General features: G+C 38.8%; 1 protein-coding gene across 1 annotated transcript in view; it reads left to right on the top strand.

Annotated features, from left to right (window-relative positions):
- Positions 1–22,375, top strand: part of LOC128664570 (histone H2A.V-like) — a 145,346-nt gene that overhangs the window by 113,817 nt on the left and 9,154 nt on the right. Inside the window, exons 4-6 of the mRNA XM_053719388.1 lie at positions 13,009–13,074; positions 20,729–20,842; positions 20,991–21,120. Coding sequence (XP_053575363.1) covers positions 13,009–13,074; positions 20,729–20,842; positions 20,991–21,120 — 310 coding nt within the window. The remainder of the gene's footprint in view (positions 1–13,008; positions 13,075–20,728; positions 20,843–20,990; positions 21,121–22,375) is intronic.

The following is a 22,375-nucleotide window of genomic DNA, read 5'->3' as shown; positions in this document are numbered from 1 at the left end:
CCTGCATTCAACCCCTGCCAAAATCTTTGTTTTCTGTGTGAATTGTACTCTTAGGTATCTCTTTTGGTATGTGTCGGTAGTATGTGAAATGTTATGTATTTACTCTGCTGATATCTTGTCTTTATCTATGTGATGTTCAAACCTTGTCAATACTTGTGATACTTCCTAAATTTATAATTTCACTAATTGTATAACCCCAGCCTCCTCCAAATTATATTGTCTGTTTTCTCAACTTATCTCACACTAAATCAAATTTTCCCAATTGGCCTTTTGACTGTCTTTGATCATGTCATTATCTAATTTGATGCAATCAGCTGAATGCTCCAGACTATACATTTAACACTGGTATGGGGAAAGCATTGCTTGGGTGAGCATTGCAGTATTGTAACATCATCTGTTCACATCTCTTAAAGGATTACTTTCTGTTATAATTTTTAAGCTAAACAACTAACATATTAAAGTTAATAAACATTAATTAAAACCTACTGACCTATATTTTCTCCAAAACGAAGTTTCATAACGATCTAAAAGTTAAATCTTTTATTCTCCGATGATGTCACGTTATCCTGCCCACTATTTTCAGCACTGCATGTTCAAAATACTTAAACCAATAACTTTGTGTTTAAAGCGCCATTTTGAAACCTAGGTATTGTAAGCGGATTGGTACAGAGCAAAGGATACCCACGGAGTGGGTTTGGAAAACAATTAAATTTGCAGACAAGATTTCTGATATACGGTAGAGATATGTTAATGAAATGCTATTGATAAAAAGCGTATTTGGGGTAGTTAGTTAGTAACAGGCATAGAAAATATTTACTTACAGTGTCCCTTTAAGTGAACATTTATAAGTGAGACACTAAGAATTGGGAAAAAGACTTATACAAAAATTGAACAAGGGACAAGGCAAGTTCTGTTGTAATTCTGTGTTTTATCCACTCATTGACTATTTTGTAAAAATGTTCAATATCTTTATATTCCTTTTTGCCACCTTTTGTCTCTACAATAAGCTACTTTACTCAATTACTGCTTCCCCCTCACCACCTGCACTGCTCATTAGCCCATCTCTCTTAACCTCACCTTACTTTTGTATTCATGAACTTCACACATTCCTAAAGACTCTTTCTCCCCCCGCAACTCATCCCAAAAACAGTCTTATTACTGCAAATCTGCATCTCATCACATGTCACTCTCCCTCTTGCTCATACTAGCTGCTGGTGACATCTCTCCTAATCCTGGTCCCCCACAACTTCCTAGCCTTGGACACCCATGTGGGCCTTTCAATAGAAATCAAAAACAAAACTCTGATAACCTTAATCTCATTCCTCTTGCATCTAAACCCTCCACCCCCTTCACTTTTGCACTCTACAACTCTCGCTCTGTTTGCAACAAGCTCACTTCTATCCATGACCTCTTTATTTCCCACTCTCTCAATCTTCTGGATCTCACAGAAACCTGGCTCTCTCCTTCAGACATAGCTTTCGCCTCTGCACTGTCACACGGGGGTCTTCACTTCAGCCACACTCCTAGGTCTGATAATAGACAAGGAGGTGGTGTTGGTATTTTACTTTACTCTCTTAGCACCTTTCAATAAATACAGCCCTTCACTTCCCTCACATTTTCTTCATTCGAAACACACACGATTCGCATATTCTGTCCCCTCTCTATACGTGTAGCAGTCATATACCGCCCCCCTGGCTTATCAACTTTATTTCTAGATCACTTTGCTACCTTATTTCCTTTCCTCAGACACCCCTGCCCTCATTCTTGGCAACTTCAACCTCCCTGTTGACAACCTCACTGCCTCCTCTGTGAAACAACTTCTGCAACTTACATCCTGTTTTGGCCTGTCTAAATGGACTGACTCTCACACTCACAAAGATGGTCACTTCCTTGATCTGATTTTCAGCTATTGATGCACTCTCTCAAACTTCACAAACTCCCCTTTTCCTCTTTCGGACCATCATCTCCTCACTTGCAATATCACATTCCTCCCTACAACTCTCCCTCCTTCTAACCCTCAGACCAAATTTCACAGATGCATCAAGTCATTAGATCAGAAACAGCTCGCTAGCTCTCTCCAACCTCTCCTCTCTTCCATCCCCTCCCTTTCCTGCCCTGATGAATCTATCTTCCACTATAATGCCACCCTTACATCGGTCCTTGACATTCTGGCCCCACCTACCATAGCTCGGAAATCATATACTCTTCCTCAGTCCTGGCATACTCCTCTGACACGGTACCTAAGCAGATGTTCCCGTACTGCTGAGCGACACTAGAGAAAATCTCGAAGTTCAGCTGACTTTCTTCATTACAAGTTCATCTTTAACTCTTACTATTCTGCCCTTAATCTATATAAGCAACATTACTTTGCCACTCTTATCTCTACTCTTTCTTCAAACTCAAAATGTCTGTTCTCCACGTTCAATACTCTTCTCCACCCACCTCCACCTCCTACTACAACTTCTCTCTCAGCTCAAGATTTTTCCAGCTACTTCAATAACAAAATAGACTCCATCAGAAATGAAATCAGCTCTCCACATGCTACTGGTCTCAAACCCCATCAAAACCTCACTATCATCCAAAACCCACATAGCCATAAATGTATCTCTTTTGCCCCTGTTACAGAGGATAGAGTTTCTGCCCTTATACTATCCTGTCACCTCACTACCTGTCCCCTCGACCCCATCCCCTCACAGCTATTCCCCGCCCTCTCTTCTACCCTTACCTCTATACTCACACACATCTTCAACCTCTCCCTCAGCACTGGTATATTTCCCTTAGACTGTTAACAAATACAGGGGTTGATCACAATCTTGTGCATTTTTTGGCAGACAATTATTTTTTAAACCTTATCCAGTATTGTCAATGTGTTTTTTTTTTTCCTCCAGTGATCATAACCCTAACATGCTTCTACCATTAGAACCCCTGAAGCTTGCACTTTTAACCTTTCAGAAAATAACAAAGGCTAGATTACAAGTGGCGCTGTATTTATTTTACTGTGATCGTGAAAACTCCACTAGAGTTAAGTTTTTTGTGCTAGTCAGGTTGCATTCGTATTACAAGTTTCAAAAAACTTACTTTGTGCTAGTGTTAACCCGAATAACGCAAAAAAACAAACTTAATTTTCCGCGTGCGTGTTCATGTATTCCCCAATAGAAATCAATGGAGAGAAAAAAAAGAAAAAAAAACCTAAAAGCCTTGATCGCGCAAGCTCCATCGTATTTTCGCATTCCCCATAGAAGTCAATGGAGAAAAAAAATTGCCAGAATTGCCTGTCAGCTACCGGGTGTTGCTCTCTATAGCTTGCAGCTTTCTTTGCAACTCACTCCTCCGCATTTCATATCATCTGGGAGCTAACTCCTTTTGTTTTTGCAACTATACCTCTACATAATTACCTAGGAATCTTGTCTCTTTGTTTTACCGAGCACAGACATTGGCTCCACCCCCAAACTTCATCACTTGAAGGATACTGCTAAATCTACATTGCTCCTACTCCTGTGCCTCCGCAACAGCGACTAAGGATTTTGACACCGGTCCCAATCATCATCACCATGAGCAACACTACAGTATAGTTTGCAGGTATATTTTTCTTTCCGTATACCGGACACTGTTTGTGGCTCTGCCCCTTACCATCGGCTCTCCCAAACCAGCTTCAGTTCAGAGTGCTTGTGTTATTCCTGCAGCTGCAGCTTACCATAACTTCCTCCTGCTGCTGCTATTATTATCAAGAATTGTTACTTATTTACCAGGCTTGAATTTATTATAGTCTGGTTAAATGCAGCTTAAATATATGTTATCTAAAGCATGCTAAGTTTAAATTTTTCACGTTTGCCATTTTGCTACTTCCCTCATAAGTAGCATTTCAATCAGAAGGGATACATACCCTATTCTTAGTTATAGTAATTCTCAAGTTCTGCAGTTGAGATCTTATCAAGTATTATATTATATAATATTCCTCACATAATTCTAAGCTAAAAAACAATGGATCCAGCAGAATTCCCACAAGTGTGCACAATCTGGCACAGACGGTAGACCAGATGGCACAAAATCTCAGAGATCTTGAAGTGGAGAATCAATCTTTACGTAAGGTTATCAGAGAATCAATAGCATTAAAACCAAATCTAATTGAGACTACTCCAGAACCACAAGTCTCTCTTCCTGAACCTTTTTCTGGACAAAGGAAAAAGTATAGGCAGTTAAAAAATGCCTGCCTCTTATTGTTTAATTTAAAGCCAAAGACATACTGCACTGAACGGGTGAAGGTTTTAACATTGATACCCTTCCTTAGGGATGAACCAAGGGTCTGGGCTGACTTATTTTATGGAAATGAAGACCCAATTTTAGGCTCTTTACAGGATTTCTTGAACCTCATGGATGAATTGTATCAGGATACTAATGTACAAATGACAGCAGAAGCCACCAAGCGTACCCTACGACAAGGCAAGCGGCCTGTCGAAGAGTACATAACAGATTTCAAGCAATGTGCCACTGATTCTCAATGGAATCCTATTGCACTTAGGAACCAATTTAGATTAGGCTTCTCAGAATCCATTAAAGATGAACTTGCCCACACAGACTTACCTAAGACTTTAGATTCTTTGATGAAACTTAGTATCCAGATTGACAGAAGATTAAGAGAAAGGAAATCGGAACGCTTTCATTCTGAGACTCATTAAAGGAGTTATACCAGTAGCAGCACCACCCATTCACCTTCCACCTCTAAAACCAATGAAGAACCTATGGAGGTTGGGGTTATCAGGGGTCCCTTGACCTCTGAAGAAAGGAACCGTAGGAGAATAAAGCAATTATGTATGTATTGTGCTAATCCGGCACATACTGTAAAGGACTGCCCCATTCTTCTGAAAAATAAGAGAAGTAAGTTCCAGTCTATATACTCTTTTCAAACCACTGTTAATATACCTTCTTACTGTCTTTTGTTTCTATTTTTGCAGTGGGAACAAGACAACCTGACTACTGAGGCCATCATAGATTCAGGAGCATACCGCAACTTTATTGATAAATCTTTAGTTGTAAAAAATAAAATACCTTTGATTTTGAAGCATAAACCTGTCTCAATACGAGTCATTGATGGTTCCAGAATAAAGACTGGGCCCATTACTCACCAAACCATTCCTATATTAGTTAAGACACCTGATGGACATGTTGAGTATATTACATTTGATGTTTTACCATCTCCTCTTTTCCCTATTGTTTAAGACTACAATGGTTATGCCTTCATCAACCACATATTGAATGGAACACATTACAGATATCTTTCAACTCACCTTATTGTCAACAGACATGCTATCCCCAACCTGTACTACTACAGCTTTCCGATAATAACATTGGACTTCCAGATGAATATGAGGATTTTCTGACGTTTTCAGTAAAAAAGAGGCATAGACACTTCCACCCCATCGTGTATATGACTGCCCTATTGACTTACAGCCAGTTGCTAAAATTCCATATGGGCATCTATACCCTCTGAGTGAACCTGAATTAGACCATCTAAAAACCTATCTGGAAGAGAATTTACGCAAAGGCTTTATTAGGCCATCTACTTCACCTGTGGCTGCAGGACTTTTCTTAGTCAGGAATAAGGATTCTTCACTTAGACCAATAAAAGATTATAGGGGGTTGAACAAAAGAACCATTAAGAATAGGTATCCTCTCCCTTTAATTCCGGAACTCATAGAACGGTTGTGCCATGCCAAGATCTTCAGCAAGCTTGATCTGCCTGGTGAATATAATCTCATATGCATTAGAGAGGGGGGTGAGTGGTTCACAGCATTCAGAACATGATATGGCTTATACGAATATCTGGTCATGCCATTTGGGCTATGCAATGCTCCAGCAACCTTTTAATATTTCATAAATTATGTATTACTGGACTTATTGGACATTTGTTTGGTGATATACCTTGACGCTATCCTTATATTTTCTAACAATAAATTAGACAATGTTAAACACGTTTGATGGGTACTGTCTAGACTTAGAGTTTATAATTTATATGCCAATTCCATGCAACTGAAATTTCTATCCTTGGCTACCATATTAGCCCAAGAGGGATTTGTATGGAAGACAACAAAGTTCAGACTGTAATCGATTGGTCTATAACCACAAATAAAAAGGACCTTCAACGGTTCCTTGGTTTCTGAAACTATTACAGGAAATTCATTAAAGGGTTCTCTAAAATAGTAAAACCATTAACTCAGCTCACAAGTTCTACGAAAACATACCAATGGTCTGAGGAAGCCACAAAAGTCTTCAACTCCCTCAAACATTGCTTTACCACAGCACCCATTCTACTGTATCCTGACCCAAAACTGCAATATATTTTAGAGGTTGACTCTTCCGACTATGCCTTAGGTGCCGTCTTATCTCAACACAAATCCTGTAGCTTACTTTTCCATAACTATGAATTCAGCTGAGCGGAATTATCCAATTGGTGAGAAAGAACTCTTAAGTATCAAACGTGCTCTTGAACATTGTAGACATCTTCTTAAAGGGACACAACTACCTATTGTTATATATACTGACCATGAGAACCTACAGTACCTACAAAACAATAAAACCCTTTCTTCCAGGCAGGTAAGATGGAGCTTATATTTTACCAGATTCAACTTTCATATAATATACAGACCTGCATTAAAGAATGGAAAGGCAGGTGTTCTCTGCAGAAAGGATATAAAATCTGAATTTCCTACTACTCCTAGCATCATACCAACAGAAAGATTTATTGGTCTTACTTCCCATTTCACTCAAGAATTAAAACTCACTTTAGCTTCCGATAATGACATACCAATACAATACGTATCTAAAGAAGACAATGGTTTGTACTACTATCAGAACAGATTATATATACCATCACAGTTGAGATCCAAGATACTCGAGTTTCATCATGACTCTCCTCTATCTGGACATACAGGTGAACACCAAACTTTGGCTACTATCTCAAGATATTTTTGGTGGCCTGCTCTTAGAAGTTCTGTTAAAGAATATGTGCAGTCTTGTGCTATCTGTGCCTCCTCAAAATCTGAGAAAAGACCACCCTATGGTTTACTCATGCCATTACCCATTCCTGAGAGACCCTGGTACATTGTCAGTATGGATTTTATAGTTGAACTTCCTACATCAGACAACCAAAATACCATTCTTGTGGTCATAAATCTTTTCAGTAAGATGGCACACTTTATACCCTACCATAAGCTTCCTACAGCGTCTTAGATAGCTCAGCTATTTTTAAAAAACATCATAAAACTTCATGGCGTACCTTTCATTTTAACCACAGACCGAGGCTCGCAATTCACATCCCTCTTCTGGAGGAAACTATGTGAAAATTTTGCAGATTGATCACCGTTTTTCTATCTCCTTTCATCCTCAAACCAATGGTCAAGCTGAGAGACTTAATCAGTAGTTAGAGCAATACCTACGATTTTATTGCTCTTATAAACAAGGTGAATGGGTAAGGTATCTCCCAATGGCAGAATAAGGTTTTTAATAATTCTGAAAATTCCTCAACGAAGATGACACCTTTTTACGCTAATTTTGGCTTCCACCCAACATCTTCATTGACAACCACCTTAGAGCTTTCCCCTCTCCTATCTTTGATAACTTGTCCAATTCCTTATTGAAAAACTTCAAGATTCTTTGCTGAAACATTATAGAAGCACAGCAAACCCAAAAGAAGTATTACAATCTTTGCAGAAGGACTCCTCCAATATATGCAGTTGGTGATCTAGTTTGGCTAATCACAAACAACTTGAAACTCCAGATTCCCAGTAAGAAGTTGGGAGTGTTTTTTATTACACCTTTTCCTGTACATAAAATTGTTAATGCTAATGACATCACACTCCGACTACTTCCGTCTTTAAAGATACACCCTACCTTCCATGTGTCTTTGCTAAAACCCTCAAGCTCCTTGAGATCCTCTGAACCTATTCTGCCTCCCTCTCCTCAACTGTTGGACTCTGATGAATATGACATTCATTTAATCCTTGATTCCAGGTTCTACAAGGGTCAGCTACAATATCTTGTCAGATGGAAGGGATACCTACCTGAGGAAGATACTTGGGAACCACCCACTAATATCAAGGCCCCAAGATTGGTATCTCTTTTTCATCGGAGGTTTCCTGACTGCCCATGGCCCCAAGCTGTGGATCAGCTTGTTTGAAGAGGGGGGTTATATCAGAAACCTTTCTGCCTCTGGCCCACTTATCTTTTGAAAGCTTGCATGCACCTTCTCTCAGGTGCTTAGAATTTTGTGATTATTGCTACTCGCAAGCTTATTCCTAAGCTGTAGCAGCCATTTAATGTTTGTTCCTGTATTTCAAAATTTCTGATTCAAGTTTCTCTTTGTTTTCTCTGGATTATCTATTTCTTGACTGGAAGAGACTTTACCTGCCTAAATTTCAGTTTCTATCTCCACTACTACTGAGCCGGAATTGCCTGTCAACTGCCGGGTGTTGCTCCCTATAGCTTGTAGCATTCTTTGCAACTCACTCCTCCGCATTTCATATCATCTGGGAGCTAACTCCTTTTGTTTTAGCAACTATACCTCTACATAATTACCTAGGAATCTTGTCTTTTTGTTTTACTGAGCACAGACATTGGCTCTGCCCCCAAACTTCATCACTTGAAGGATACTGCTCAACCTACATTGCTCGTACTCCTGTGCCTCCGCAACAGCGACTAAGGATTTTGACACCGGTACCAATAATCATCACCAGGAGCAACTCTACAGTATAGTTTGCAAGTATTTTTTTCTTTCCGTATACCGGACACTGTTTGTGGCTCGGCCCCTTACCATCGGCTCACCAAAACCAGCTTCAGTTCAGAGTGCTTGTGTTATTCCTGCAGCTGCAGCTTACCATGACTTCCTCCTGCTGCTGCTATTATTATCAAGAATTGTTACTTATTTACCAGGCTTGAATTTATTATATATGCAATACAGAAAGAGAAGCAGTCTGCCAGGAATGAACAGCAGCATCAATAGCTTGTTCTATGGCCCGGTTGCCACCTGGGAGTAGCTTCTCTGTGTGTATGAATTTATTATAAAGTGAAAAGTAGAAAAACGGCTGCACACTGCAGGGTTGTCAAAGTTAAAAGATAACTTTAATGAATACACTAGTAAAAACATAGTACAAAGAGGCAGCAGAGATGAACATAGAAATTTCTATGATTACGTGCCAAATGCAGGCACGAAACATATAAGGATATTCATCTCTGCTGCCTCTCTGTACTATGTTTTTACTAGTGTATTCATTAAAGTTATCTTTTAACTTTGACAACCCTGCAGTGTGCAGCCATTTTATCTACTTTTCAATTTTGGTTTTTCTGCGGCGGAACCCGGCCACTATTGCGGCGTGCACCCCCTGAGCTTCACACCCTCATCATTCCCCAACATTTCTGGTGGCGTCTTCAGCCTATACAGGATCTTGGAGCGGTTCAAGTTCGTGGAGTTGTATGAATTTATTATAGTCTGGTTAAATGCAGCTTAAATATGTTATCTACAGCATACTAAGGGGCATATTTATCAAGCTCCGATTGGAGCTTGATGCCCCGTGTTTCTGGCGAGCTTGCAGGCTCGCCAGAAACAGCAGTTATGAAGCAGTGGTCACAAAGACCGCTGCACCATAACCTGTCCGCCTGCTCAGAGCAGGCGGACAGACATCGCCGGAAATCAACCCGATCAAGTACGATCGGGTTGATTAACACCCCCTGCTGGCGGCCTATTGGCCGCGAGTATGCAGGGGGCGGCATTGCACCAGCAGCTCTTGTGAGCTGCTGGTGCAATGCTGAATACGGCGAGCGTATTGCTCGCCGTATTCAGCAAGGCAGGTCCGCCAGACCTTAATAACTAGAGGCCTAAGTATTAATTTTTACACTTTTGCCTTTTTGCTACTTCACTCATAAATAGCATTTCAATCAGAAGTGATACATACACTATTCTTGGTTATAGTAATACTCAAGTTCTGCAGTTGAGATCTTATCAAGTATTATATTATATACTATTCCTGACAGTAAGTGACTGTGCAGCACATGCTAGATATCTGCCTTTTTACATAGAGATGTTGAGGTGATATTTTGTAGTCAGCTTTTCATTATTATACTACATCACTTTTAAGTGATAGATTATGATCAACCATCACAGTCAGAATTTTCAAGGAAATAGAAAAGAATAGAATTATTGTGTGATGTTTAAGGTTTTGACATATATACTTATTGTATCCCAAAAACAATGTATGAGATAAGTATTGTGAATTGTGTGTTGTTTTCCTGGGCTCTTAAAGGTCTACTCCAGAATTGTTATTGTTTAAAAAGATAGATAATCCCTTTATTACCAAGTAACAAAATATATCTTCACACTCAGAAGAAAAGCAGGAGTCCAAGCGAGGATATCTTTTGTTACTTGGTAGTTCTGTTCTTGGAGGTGTTGGTGAGGCTTTCTTTTATTGGGCACCCGAAGTAAGGAGCTTTTTTCCCGAAGGGACTTTTTCTGTGTAACACGGAGCACACTGTATGAGGAGTGGGGGCGGTGTTTGGATCCAGAGCGCATACCATGGACTACATGTTGGATTTATTCCTTTATTACCCATTCCCCAATTTTGCATAACCAACACTATTATATTAATGCACTTTTTACCTTCGTGATTACTTTGTATCTAAGCCTCTGCAGACCGTCTCCTTATTTCAGTTCTTTTGACAAGCTTGCATTTTAGCCAATCAATGCTGATTCATAAATAATTCCACGGGAGTGAGCACAATGTTATCTATATGGACTTTGTTACTGCAACCTACTGAAGTATTCTGAACTTTGTATTGGACTTTAGTGCTCTGCATTGGGCCTATGTTCAAACTTGCTGTTTCTGTGATCTTCAATTTGAACTACCAACTGTTCTTTTTCTTAGCAATCAGTAAAGCTTTTAAAAAGACTTTCATTATTCTGTGTATCTGTTCCTGCATTCTGAGTTCCACACACAATAATCTCCTCACAATATGAGCCTGCCTAGGTTTAGCTTTCAATAAAGAATACCAAGGGAACAAAGCCAAATTGATTATAAAAGTAAATTGGAAAGTTGTTTTAAATTGCATGTCCTTCTACTGTCCCTTTAAGCTTTAGTCTTTCATGAGCATATGAGCTGTTTCTCTCTCAGCCTGTTGCTCACAGAGCTAGAATGAGTGATGTCATAGGGATCGTTAGGTCATAGCCTTGTGCTAAGCCCATAGCAACCTCAGATGGTCATCTAGACACAACCTGATTTACCTGCACTAAATAACTATCTGATTCTTAATTCAGCATGAGTTACTTAAAGGGCATCTGGGAATGGGCAATGAGATCTACTTCACTATTGCCCAGAATTGCAAGACCACAGGTATGTGCAGAAAAAAAATCTATGTGTGTCATATATAGTTTCCATGAGTGTCATATATAGTATTCTTCGTTTAAAGCTTCAGAGCTCTTGAAGTGATCTATTTTTCTCCTCAATAACCTTATATCTCTTCCCATTTAGTATTCTAGCGCTGCAGAATCTGTTGGCGCTCTACAAATAACCAATAATAATAATAATAATAATAATATTAATTACTTACAATTGCTGAGATGCCATGAACCATGTATTATCATTATTATGTTTTGTTATTATTATTATTATTATTATGTTTTTAAAAATACAACTTATACAAAACAAATTGCAAACAATATTGCATAAATAATTAGTATTGATCAATTATATATCTATCATAGAGACACAATGAAAATGTTTTTTCAAAAACTGTCCTTTCCTAGGTAATACGTTTCTTCCAGGTTAAAGGGCCATAAATAGTAAAAAAAAAATGACATGCTGTAATTTGTTATAGGATGTAATTTTAAGACTATCAACCCTACACTAATTCATAGTAGAAGTGCAGCTCGTGACATACAGAACATTGCTGGTCTCAAGCAGAACCCAATGCTGATCCAATCAGCAGCGCTAGTCTCACGACTCAGATTTGCAACTAGCACTGCTGTTCCCGAGTGGTACTTCTACTGTGTGATTAACCCCATTGCGGGAGATAACGCACAGAAGTGTAGGGTTGACAGTCTTAATGAATTGGACCATGTCATTTTTCAACTATTATGGCAGTTTATACTGTACAATTTATCTTACATATTAAAAACAGTCATAAGAAACAATTTTATGTACCATGCTTTACAAAACCCATAATGATCAAAAATCTATTCTGTTTATTTTACAATATGATCTTTGTTGTAATTCAAATTAAATTGAAGTCACCAAACAGTTTAGCAAACTTGTTAGTTATAAATGAATTTCATATATATTTTAGATATTGTAGATTGGTCTAATTACCTTTAATACGGCTTACACAAGTTTATCAATGCTACTTATTTATTTTGCTTAAAGAGACAGTAAAGTCAAAAAATTTCTTTTATGATTCAGACAGAGCATGTAATTTTAAACAACTTTCCAATTTACTTCTGTTATCATATTTGCTTCATTCTCTTGGTATCTTTTACTGAAGTGTAAAACTAGGTAAGCTCATTAGAACTCAGGAGTGTGCACGTGTCTTTAGTACTCTATGTCAGCAGTGTTTTGCAACATTGTATAACAAAGCTACAAATATTATTGCAAAACACTGCTGACATAGACTACTAAAGACACGTGCACAGAGCTCTTATGAGCCTACCTAGTTTTACTCTTCAATAAAAGATACCAAGAGAACAAAGCAAATTTGGTAACAGAAATGCATTGAAAAGTTGTAAAAAAATGCATGCTCTGTCTGAATCATAAAAGAAAAAAATTGACTCTACTGTCCCTTTAACTAATCGTGAAGATCCATTCACATTTGTATCTCTTGCGATGTAATTGGTAGTCAATATTGGCTTCATTCATTTATTAGGACATAATATTGCATTAAAATTATCAGTACTTGAAAATCTAAAATGATTTAAAAAAAAAAAAAAAGACTAATTTAGGTTCAAACATTTGTTTGTTTGTTTTTTCCCAGACTGGGAGAAAAGTTGTCAAAAGCAGAAGGAAGCCTGTATCACACTCTAAACGAGCCGGACTGCTGGTAAGGACCAGACATGCTGATGTCATTTACTGGCTTTGCACATAATTCATATACAGTTCACGCTATCATAAAATAATCCGCCTTTCATTCTCAAAATCCTTAAAGGGACAGTTAATACCTTGGGATTTTATATAAAATGTTTAGTTATGCATAATGAAACAACTTTGCAATATATGTTCATTATTTATTTTGCCCCGTTTTCATGTAATTAACCTCTGAAAATTGAGCAATTTCTAATTCTCAGAACTTAAAATGCACCCTGCTGACTTGTCAAGGCTAACTCTGCTCCATATCTCTCCCCAATTGGATTTATCAAATAACGACTGCACAACAACATACTTTATAATAACTTTATGACTCTGGCTAGCCTTGTTTTTTGGAGACTAAAGCCCAGATTGGCTTTAACAAACACGACATATGGTGGGTGGAGTTTGGCTATTGATAAATAACTGCAGTAAAACGGATGTTAATTTGTTTTAACAATGTTTAGACTTGGCTGATGTGTTATTCTATGACAACATAACACAAATGTCTTGTAATTACAAGTTGTTTACTCATCAAGTTTAAAATGTGCTATATTATGCATCAATTATTCACAATTCTATAATGAACCATAATACTGGCTTCACATTGCCTACTTTGGCTACTTTAAGGGACCACTTAACACAGTGGAATAACATAATCAATTAATGCATAATAAATGGATAATACAAAAACACTGTTTGAATGAGTAGCAGATTTTTTTCTGACTAATGTCAGTTAGTAACATTTTCCTTCTTAATGCATCATGTGACAGAAATCTGCCAATCACAAAATGCATGTACGGATATCCTGTGAATCTTGCCGATGCTAAGTAGGATCTGGGCCTCCATTACATATGCAGCGTCGCTCGCAAAATCCTCTGCCGCCAGATTTTACGCGATTTTGGTATTACAAAGACGGCGTAGCATACAAGTTACGCGCGTATATTTCACCCTTCGGACGTATTTTTTTTACCCATAGACTAACATAGAACAGCCGCGCAATTTGGTATTCAATATGCAGCGTAAGGACTTATGTGTGCAGAATTCAAATCTGCTCCATTCTCATCTCGCCACATATTGCAGGCGCAGCAACCCTTGCACTGACTAAAAAAGCAACGTAACTCCCTGGAAGCCTTAACAAACACATACATTTAAGCAGCATCTCAAGATTAAAGGGACAGTATACTATAATATTGGTGTTTTAAGGTTTATTTGTGTATTTGAAATAGTTTGAAGCCACAACATAATCAAATGGATTGAGCTTGTAGGTAGAATCAGATCTCATCACTTTATCACATTGTGGACATATACTTGCTTATTTACTTTAAATTTCTTCTCAAAACAATCAACAATACTTGGAGGAGAGAACAATGGGAAATCATAATTGTATTACCTTCACCTTATTATAATGCTAACACAGCTTGGCATTGATGCCAAAATATATAAAGGGACAGTCAAGTCCAAAGAAAACCATCTTGTTTTAAATAGGGCATGTTATTTCAAACTACTTTCAGATTTAATCCTAACACTTGCTCTGTTTTCTTGTTATTCTTAGTTGAAAGCAAAACCTAGGATGGCTCATATGATAATTTCTAAGACCTTCTTGAAGGCTGCCTCTTTGCAATTGTGTCAAACCAATCACAGACAACACACCCTCTCACCTGCAGCCTTAAAACACCTGATAATGCCCACCCTATCAGTAACATCACTACTATATATACCAATGTGTCAATTTATATTGAATGTGAGATACAATGATTTACATTTTAGAAGTGAATATTACTATATGTACCCTTCATAAACAACTATTGTGGATATGAGTTATAGTACAAGAATATATGTCATAAACATGATAATATTACCTTTTTTTTTGCCATTTCCACACAGGTCTTATTATATGTTTTATCAATATCAGTGTACTAAAACACACCTCACATGGATGTGGATGACAATTATATGGTAAATAACAGAGGACAAGATTTATGGTGAACTATAAGAATATTTATTTATTTTTTGGCTTCTTGGATGAGGGAGCTAAGGTAACTGTAGTGGATTGCCTTGTTCTCCTGGTTTGAGAAGCTTCTGCCGTTTCTGCTGGTGTGCTGGCAACAGATGATAGGCTGGAGGCAGTGTCCTGCTGGTGTGTAAAGTGCTCAACCAACACACCCAAGAGTAGATTTTGTTCTCTCCATCTATTGTCCATTTGCATCTGCATATCAGACAGAATTTGCATCATCTGTGATTGGTTATGAACACTTGCACTTAACGATGCTGCCATGTCCCTCTGTAGCTCTATGCTACGTTGTTGTCTCCTCTCTTGGCTCCTGATGAACCTTTCATGGTTCCTGAAGAACCTCTCTTGGCCTCTTTGTTTGTTCTCCATGCTTGTTATGAGCCTCCTCTGGAGTGCAATGTATTCCTCACCCAGGGGTGAATACAATGCATCCACAGGCTCTTGAGCAGCAGGGCTTCTAGGTGCTTGTGGGGCAGGGTCACCTGCATCTGCTGTTGCTTGAGTTGCAGGGCCTGCTTCAACTGCTGGTTCATGTGGGACAGGGCCAGCTTCAACTGCTGGTTCATGTGGGGCACAGCCAGCTTCAACTGATGGTTCATGTGGGGCAGGGCCAGCTTCAACTGATGGTTCATGTGGGGCAGGGTCACCTGGATCTGATGGTTCTTGAGGTGCAGCTGTAGACTCTGCTCTATTTCCATCTGCCAATGGTGGATCTCGTCCAATTGCTGAGGATGGTGGAGCTCATCCAATTGCTGAGGATGGTGGAGCTCGTCCAATTGCTGAGGATGGTGGAGCTCGTATGGTTGGTTGATAGTCCCACTGATGACGAGTGTGTGACCACTCAGCCTGTCCAATTGGAACTTCCTGTGACATTGTCTGTGGGTAAAATCCCTGACTGCCATGAGATTGTGTTGTGGGGGGGGTAAAAGCATGGACCCTTTGTGGCTGTCTTGGCTCCTCCTCAAAGCCAAAGGGAGGATATTCCTCTGGCCAGGAATCTTGCCAGGGGTCATATGGCAATGATGGTGGCATCACTCCCGGGTCCTCAACTGAAGCCATCCAACCATGCTCATGAGTGGGAGAATACTGTTCTTGTGGTTGCCTGAAGGGTGGTGATGGTGGTGGCATGGATGTTTGTATCCTTGTGACAGGAGGTTCTGTGAAGGAGTCAAAGGATGAGATGGATTAGTAAAGTCAGATATATGTCCACATGGGCATACAATATACATTGATACATGCTAGGGCCTATACTGATTCTCATGTCAAACTCTATAACATGTGTCCTGTGTTAATCTGAGACATGTTAGTATTGCACTATTACACCTCATATCATGAATTGCATTGTGTTAAGTAGCATTAATGTCAAATATAATTGTAGATGTTTTTGTTAGTAGGCCAAATTCCATGCTTCTCATTGTGTACATGAATGTGTGATATTAAAGGATGTTATATATCAAATACATATAATACTGGTGTGTGTGATGTTACTCACCAGCATGATGTGCTGTGTTTGCAGCCCCTGAGTCACGAGCCCCTGGAAGTCCACGGACTGCTGTGATACTCAGGGACCTGCGTATCATCTCCTGCCAGGTGTTATACTCAATATCCAGGGATGGACCACCGCCTGTTCCCCTCTGGTGCATAGCTTCCTGCTCCATATTTTCTTTGACCCGCCTCTTGCAGTCATTCCACCGCTTTTTCAGGCCCTCAACAGTCCTCCTCTGTGGGGCCACACTGTTGACGGCATCCTGTCAGGGTGCCAGGAATCCGACTGAGACGAGAAGTGCAAAAATAATCACACCTTTATTAATAGCAAAAAATTATAAAATGTCCACAAGTCAAATAACAAGCCAGGAGTCAAAACCAGAGCTGGTAGTCAGACGAGCCGAGTCAGGAGCCAAAACGAATAGTCAGACGAGCCGGAATCAGGAACAAGGAAAACAGCAGAGACAGGAACAAGCCAGGGATCAGGAACCAGGAAGGACGTCAGGCAGCCAGGTAATACACAGGAACTCTCACAAACAGGTCTCAGACAACGCAAAGGCAAAGCATACTGAACAGAGACCCTTTAAATAATAAATGATGACATCACAATTCTGAGACTGCATCCTGTCTCACATGGATGATGCACAACAGTCTGGCCATAAAAGGAAGTGCAGGAAGTGAGCAGCATCCCCCACAATGCACCAAGTCAGGAAGAGAGGTGAGTAAAATGGCTGCCGGCAGCACATGGCAAACACAACAGGGAAAAACCCTGACACATCCTCTACCGCCAACCATGCCATTTTTCTCCTTTTGGCAATGCCTTTGCCCTTCTCCTGCCCGAAGAGGGCACTGTAATTGTCCATGATGGCCTGGACTAGGGCAACATTTTCCTCAAAAGAGAAGTTGGGACATCTCAGCCTCTCATCCTCCATGGACACCTGGCTTCCTCCCTGTGATGTCCCTGGTGTGGGTTCCTCCCTATCCTCTCCCTCCTCCCCCCTTCTGTCCACATGTGCACCCTCTGTCCCTCTCCTAGATGTGCCTGCTCTCTGGGGCTCTCGGGCATCTCCCCTCCCATCATCCCTTCTAGCTCTCCCTCTCCCCACTCCACTTACTCCCTGACGGGGACCCCACTGCTCCTCCTGTCCTCTCCAATACTCCTCTCCCTGCCACTCCTCTCCCCTCCTCCCTACCTCTCTGTGCCATCCTCACACTAAATCACACTACACACACTCACACTCACTCCCAGTTCAATCACACACAATCACAACCAAACACTCAGCCTATCACACTGTGAAATTGAAATAAAATGTGTGAGGTGTTAGAAAAAAAAGTGTGGTGTATTTGTATATGTATGTATGCAAAATGTGTGCAATATGTAAAAATATGTGTAAGTGTACAAGCTTAATCAAACAACAATGCGACCTAACTAACTCCTCTGTTTGCGCCTCTCTCTCTACTCTGACTAATCCTCCACTTCAGTGTAGTGTGCTGTAGCTCAAAGAACAATCCAAATACACTGAAGAAAATGGCGGCTGCGCATGGGTTTATATATGAATTTTGAATAGCGTAATTACGTGTCGCATTTATATTTGAAATTGCGGTTCATTTATACGAGTGTTAGCCTAATTTGCATAAAACTACTCTTTATTGACACTTTCCGTGGACAAAATACTGGCGTAAGTTACTTGCGGCGACTAAAATGTGTATTTGCGCACATTTCAGAAGATCGCCAGTTTGTCCTACTTACGCCATTTTAGCATCTAACGGCGCAGTATATGTACTACCCCGATGTGCGAGATGAAATTACGGGTGGCGCAGGTTCCCACGCTTGCGCCGAAACCTGCGCTGTATGTGATCGCGCCCCTGGTGTCTCAGAAAGTGTTCATATAAAAAGATTGTGCACATTTAGATAATGGAAGTTAATTGGAAAGTTGTTTAAAATGTTGTGCTCTATTTGAATCATAAAAGTTTAATTTTTACTTGAGTGTCCCTTTAAGTTTAAAATGGTCTATTATATTACAACAATCCTGTGCTTGTTTTCAGCAGATGATTACTGAATGTCAGCCGGTATTAGCAGTTTTTTTCCCCCCAGTGATCACAATCCTTCTGCTGTTAAAGGGACATTATACACTAGATTTTTCTTTGCATAAATGTTTTGCAGATCATGCATTTATATAGCCTATACAGCTTTTTTTTAAATAAATGTATTGTTTTGCTTATTTTTAAATAACATTGCCCTGATTTTCAGACTCCTAACCAAGCCCCAAAGTTTTAAAGTATACTGACGTACACCTACTCCAGCTTGCTCCTGTTTCTGTAAAGGGTCTTTTCATATGCAGAGGAAGGGGGAGTATCTGTTTTTTTTGTTATACGCCCACTTTTAGTGGGTTTTACAGCTAACCTATTCAACAGAGCTAAACTTGGAGCTTCTAAGTAAGTTATTAAACAGTTTTATACTGGATTTTTAGATCAGTATCTGTGCATATTATTCTTTGTAGTAGTGTCTATTACATGCAGTTATATTAAAATGGGTGTATACTGTCCCTTTAATACTCCAGAGGCTCGAAAATGTTACCTCCCAAAAAACAGCACAAAATAACTATCTGCATCATTAATTTCTAAATGTTGTGATGTAAAAATCAAACGTGCATGATTAATGACAAATAATTTGGTGAGTTTGGTGAATCTATCACAAGCTGAACGGCCTGCATGTTAATTCCTTAGATTAGTGTGTAGTGATGCTAATACGTAGCATGTGTACAGTTCTCCTGCTGCGCTCCATCACCATAGAGATTTGTCTGTGCGCTTTTAAGGTACATTATCAGTATAGGGGACATGTGTGTTTGTTGGGTTATGGTTTTGGCTAATGTTTATTGATTGATAATAGTGATTGTATCTGATGATCTTGTTTCCTATGGTGGGAGGTCATTGCAGTGTGTTTTGTGAATACTACAAACATTTTGGGGTACTTGGTAATTAGTGGAAAAGTGTTGTCTGAGGGTTTAGGTCCTTTTTAAGTGAAAAATGTCCCCGTATTTGTGTTATTAAAGTGAATGTAAATTTTGATGCTAAAGTGCCCGGTTTTTAAAAATTTGATTAAAAACAGGGGCACTTTAATTCATAAAAATTTACATTTCACTCCTGTTGTGACAAAAAACTTACCTTTTAAACTTCACAGCAGCTCCAGCTTTCTCCGGTCTCACAAGCCATTTCTGATGTCAGAAATGATTGATAGGTCATTCTCCAATCACAGCTTCCCCCCCGGGGGATTCAGTGTCTGATTCACTGCTGTGATTGGAGGAAGCCGATGCCTCATTTTAGACCCAGGAAGAGGCTTTGAAACAGGTGGAGGAAGCTGGAGCTGCTATGAAGATTAAAAGGTACGTTTTTTTTCACAACAGGAGTGAAATGAAAATTTTTATGAATTAAAGTGCCCCTGTTTTTAATCGAAGTTTTAAAAACCGGGCACTTTAGCATCAAAATTTACATTCACTTTAAAGAGATATAAAAGCTAAAAAAATCTGTAATATGTTAGATCATTTTATTATTTCACTGTCGCTTGTATATAACTATGTGTTTAACCCCTTCAAAAGGATTAAACACATAGTTAAATTCAGCTACAGAGCAGCAATGCACTACACGATGCATATGTGTGCAGCCACCAATAACCAGCTAGCTCCCAGTATTGCCCAAAGCATATGTACTTGTGCTTTTCAACAAAGGATACCAAGAGAACAAATTAAATTTGATAATAGATACATTCATTTAAACATGTCTTAAAATTGCAAGGTCTTTTAAAACATAAATCATCAGTCTCATTTTGAGTTTCATGTTTTTTAAAGAACTGCATGGGAAAGTTCCAACTCACAAGTTTATGTGTATAAAAATAAAAAAAAACATTTTATTTTAATACTAGCATTCCCCTTTAATTTTGGTGAGAATGTTTAATTTACATAAGGTAATCATGTATCTTTAGTCGAAGTAGACAAATTGTCTCAAATATAACATAGATATGGGTCATAGACTAGAAAATGCTGTAAATAAAGTGTATCAAGCGCTGAAGAATCTGTCGGCGCTCTACAAATACCTGTTAATAATATCAATAAAACGTTGTGTACTTACTTTGCAGTTCCCAGTGGGCCGTATCCACAGATACTTAAAGAATCGCATAAGGACCAATGGTAGAGTTTTTGCTACAGCTGCAGTTTACAGTTCTGCCATTTTAGAATATCTTACGGCTGAGGTAGGGAGTCATTATATAAAATTAGAAGACATCTGTAGATTCCTTACTGCTGCTTTATATTTTCTTAAAATGTTAAATATTTATTGATTTTCTAGAAGATGATTATTCTTTGTAGTGCCCCAATTACACTCTCTTTCTTGATTCTCAGGTACTGGAACTGTCTGGGAATGTCTGCAAACAATTTAAGGTAAAAAGAATTACTCCTCACCATATACTGCTAGCCATCAAAGGAGACAAGGAGATGGCCTCTTTCATCAAGGCTACCATTGCAGGTGGAGGTATGTTTTTCATTTTTATTTGTGTCTTATATTTCATTTATTTTTTATTTTACAAGCTATGTTAATCTAAAGTGATGCAGCATATCTGTAAAAAGCTGATTAAAAGGGGGAACTCCTGCAGTGATGATCTGGAACTACATTTGAGGCTGTTTGTATCATTATGTGTAAATGCGTGTTTCATCAAGTATAACTTGCCAGAATTTTTTGTTATTTAACCTCAGTATAAAAAACAAACTGCTGGCTAAAAAATATCACCTGAACATCTCTATGTAAAAAAAGAAGATATTTTACCTCAAAATGTCCTCAATAGTCATATCCTACTGAAAATGAACTTTAAAGGGACACTGAATCCAATTTTTTTTCTTTCGTGATCCAGATAGAGCATGACATGTTAAGCAACTTTCTGATTTACTCTTATTATCAAATTTTCTTCATTCTCTTGGTATCTTTATTTGAAATGCAAGAATGTAAGTTTAGATGCTGGCCCATTTTTGGTGAACAACCTGGGTTGTTCTTGTTGATTGGTGGATAAATTCATCCACCAATAAAAAAAAGTGCTGTCCAGGGACTGAACCAAAAAAAGCTTAAATGCCTTTTTTTAAAAATAAAGAGAATCAAGAGAACGAAGAAAAAATTATAATAGGAGTAAATTAGAAAGTTGCTTAAAATTACATGCTCTATCTGAATCACGAAAGAATAAAATTGGGTTCAGTGTCCCTTTAAGCATCCAATTTGGAAACTAGTCGTCCTGGGACTTGCCAGGGAGTGTGCATCTGGCATGTGCAGGCAAAGTCACTTTAATTTCTACCTTGGTTTAATGACATTTACTATAAAATCTTGCAAGATTACAGTGAAATCCCACAAGACGCAGTAAAGATCAAAGTGTAACTCGGCACTGATGATGCTTATTGGGTTTTTCACCATCCAGATGACAGTAAAAAGAGTAGCTGAAGAATAACTGCTCAAAGAGCACTTACTCTGAAGAGTGGAAGGAGTTTTGAGACAAAAAATGTTTTTTTTCTAAATAGAGGGGTTCATGTGCTTTCTAACAAATGCTATGAAAGAGCGCTAAAAAACCCCCAGTGGGGATAAATGGCAAAAGGTGGAGTCGGTAGGTATAACAGATGCGTCAGTAAAAAAGTAAACTAGGGTCGGATATGCGAAATTTAAAAATACAATTTAATTCAGAATCCTAAAAAACAGATGAGTGTATATATCACAGTAATTAAAAACACAATAATAAAAAACAATTGAA

This window comes from Bombina bombina, chromosome 6 (genome assembly GCF_027579735.1).
Source record: "Bombina bombina isolate aBomBom1 chromosome 6, aBomBom1.pri, whole genome shotgun sequence".
Lineage (NCBI taxonomy): Eukaryota > Metazoa > Chordata > Amphibia > Anura > Bombinatoridae > Bombina > Bombina bombina.
The sequence above is the reverse complement of the archived record's forward strand: the minus strand, read 5'-3'. Positions and strand labels throughout refer to the sequence as shown.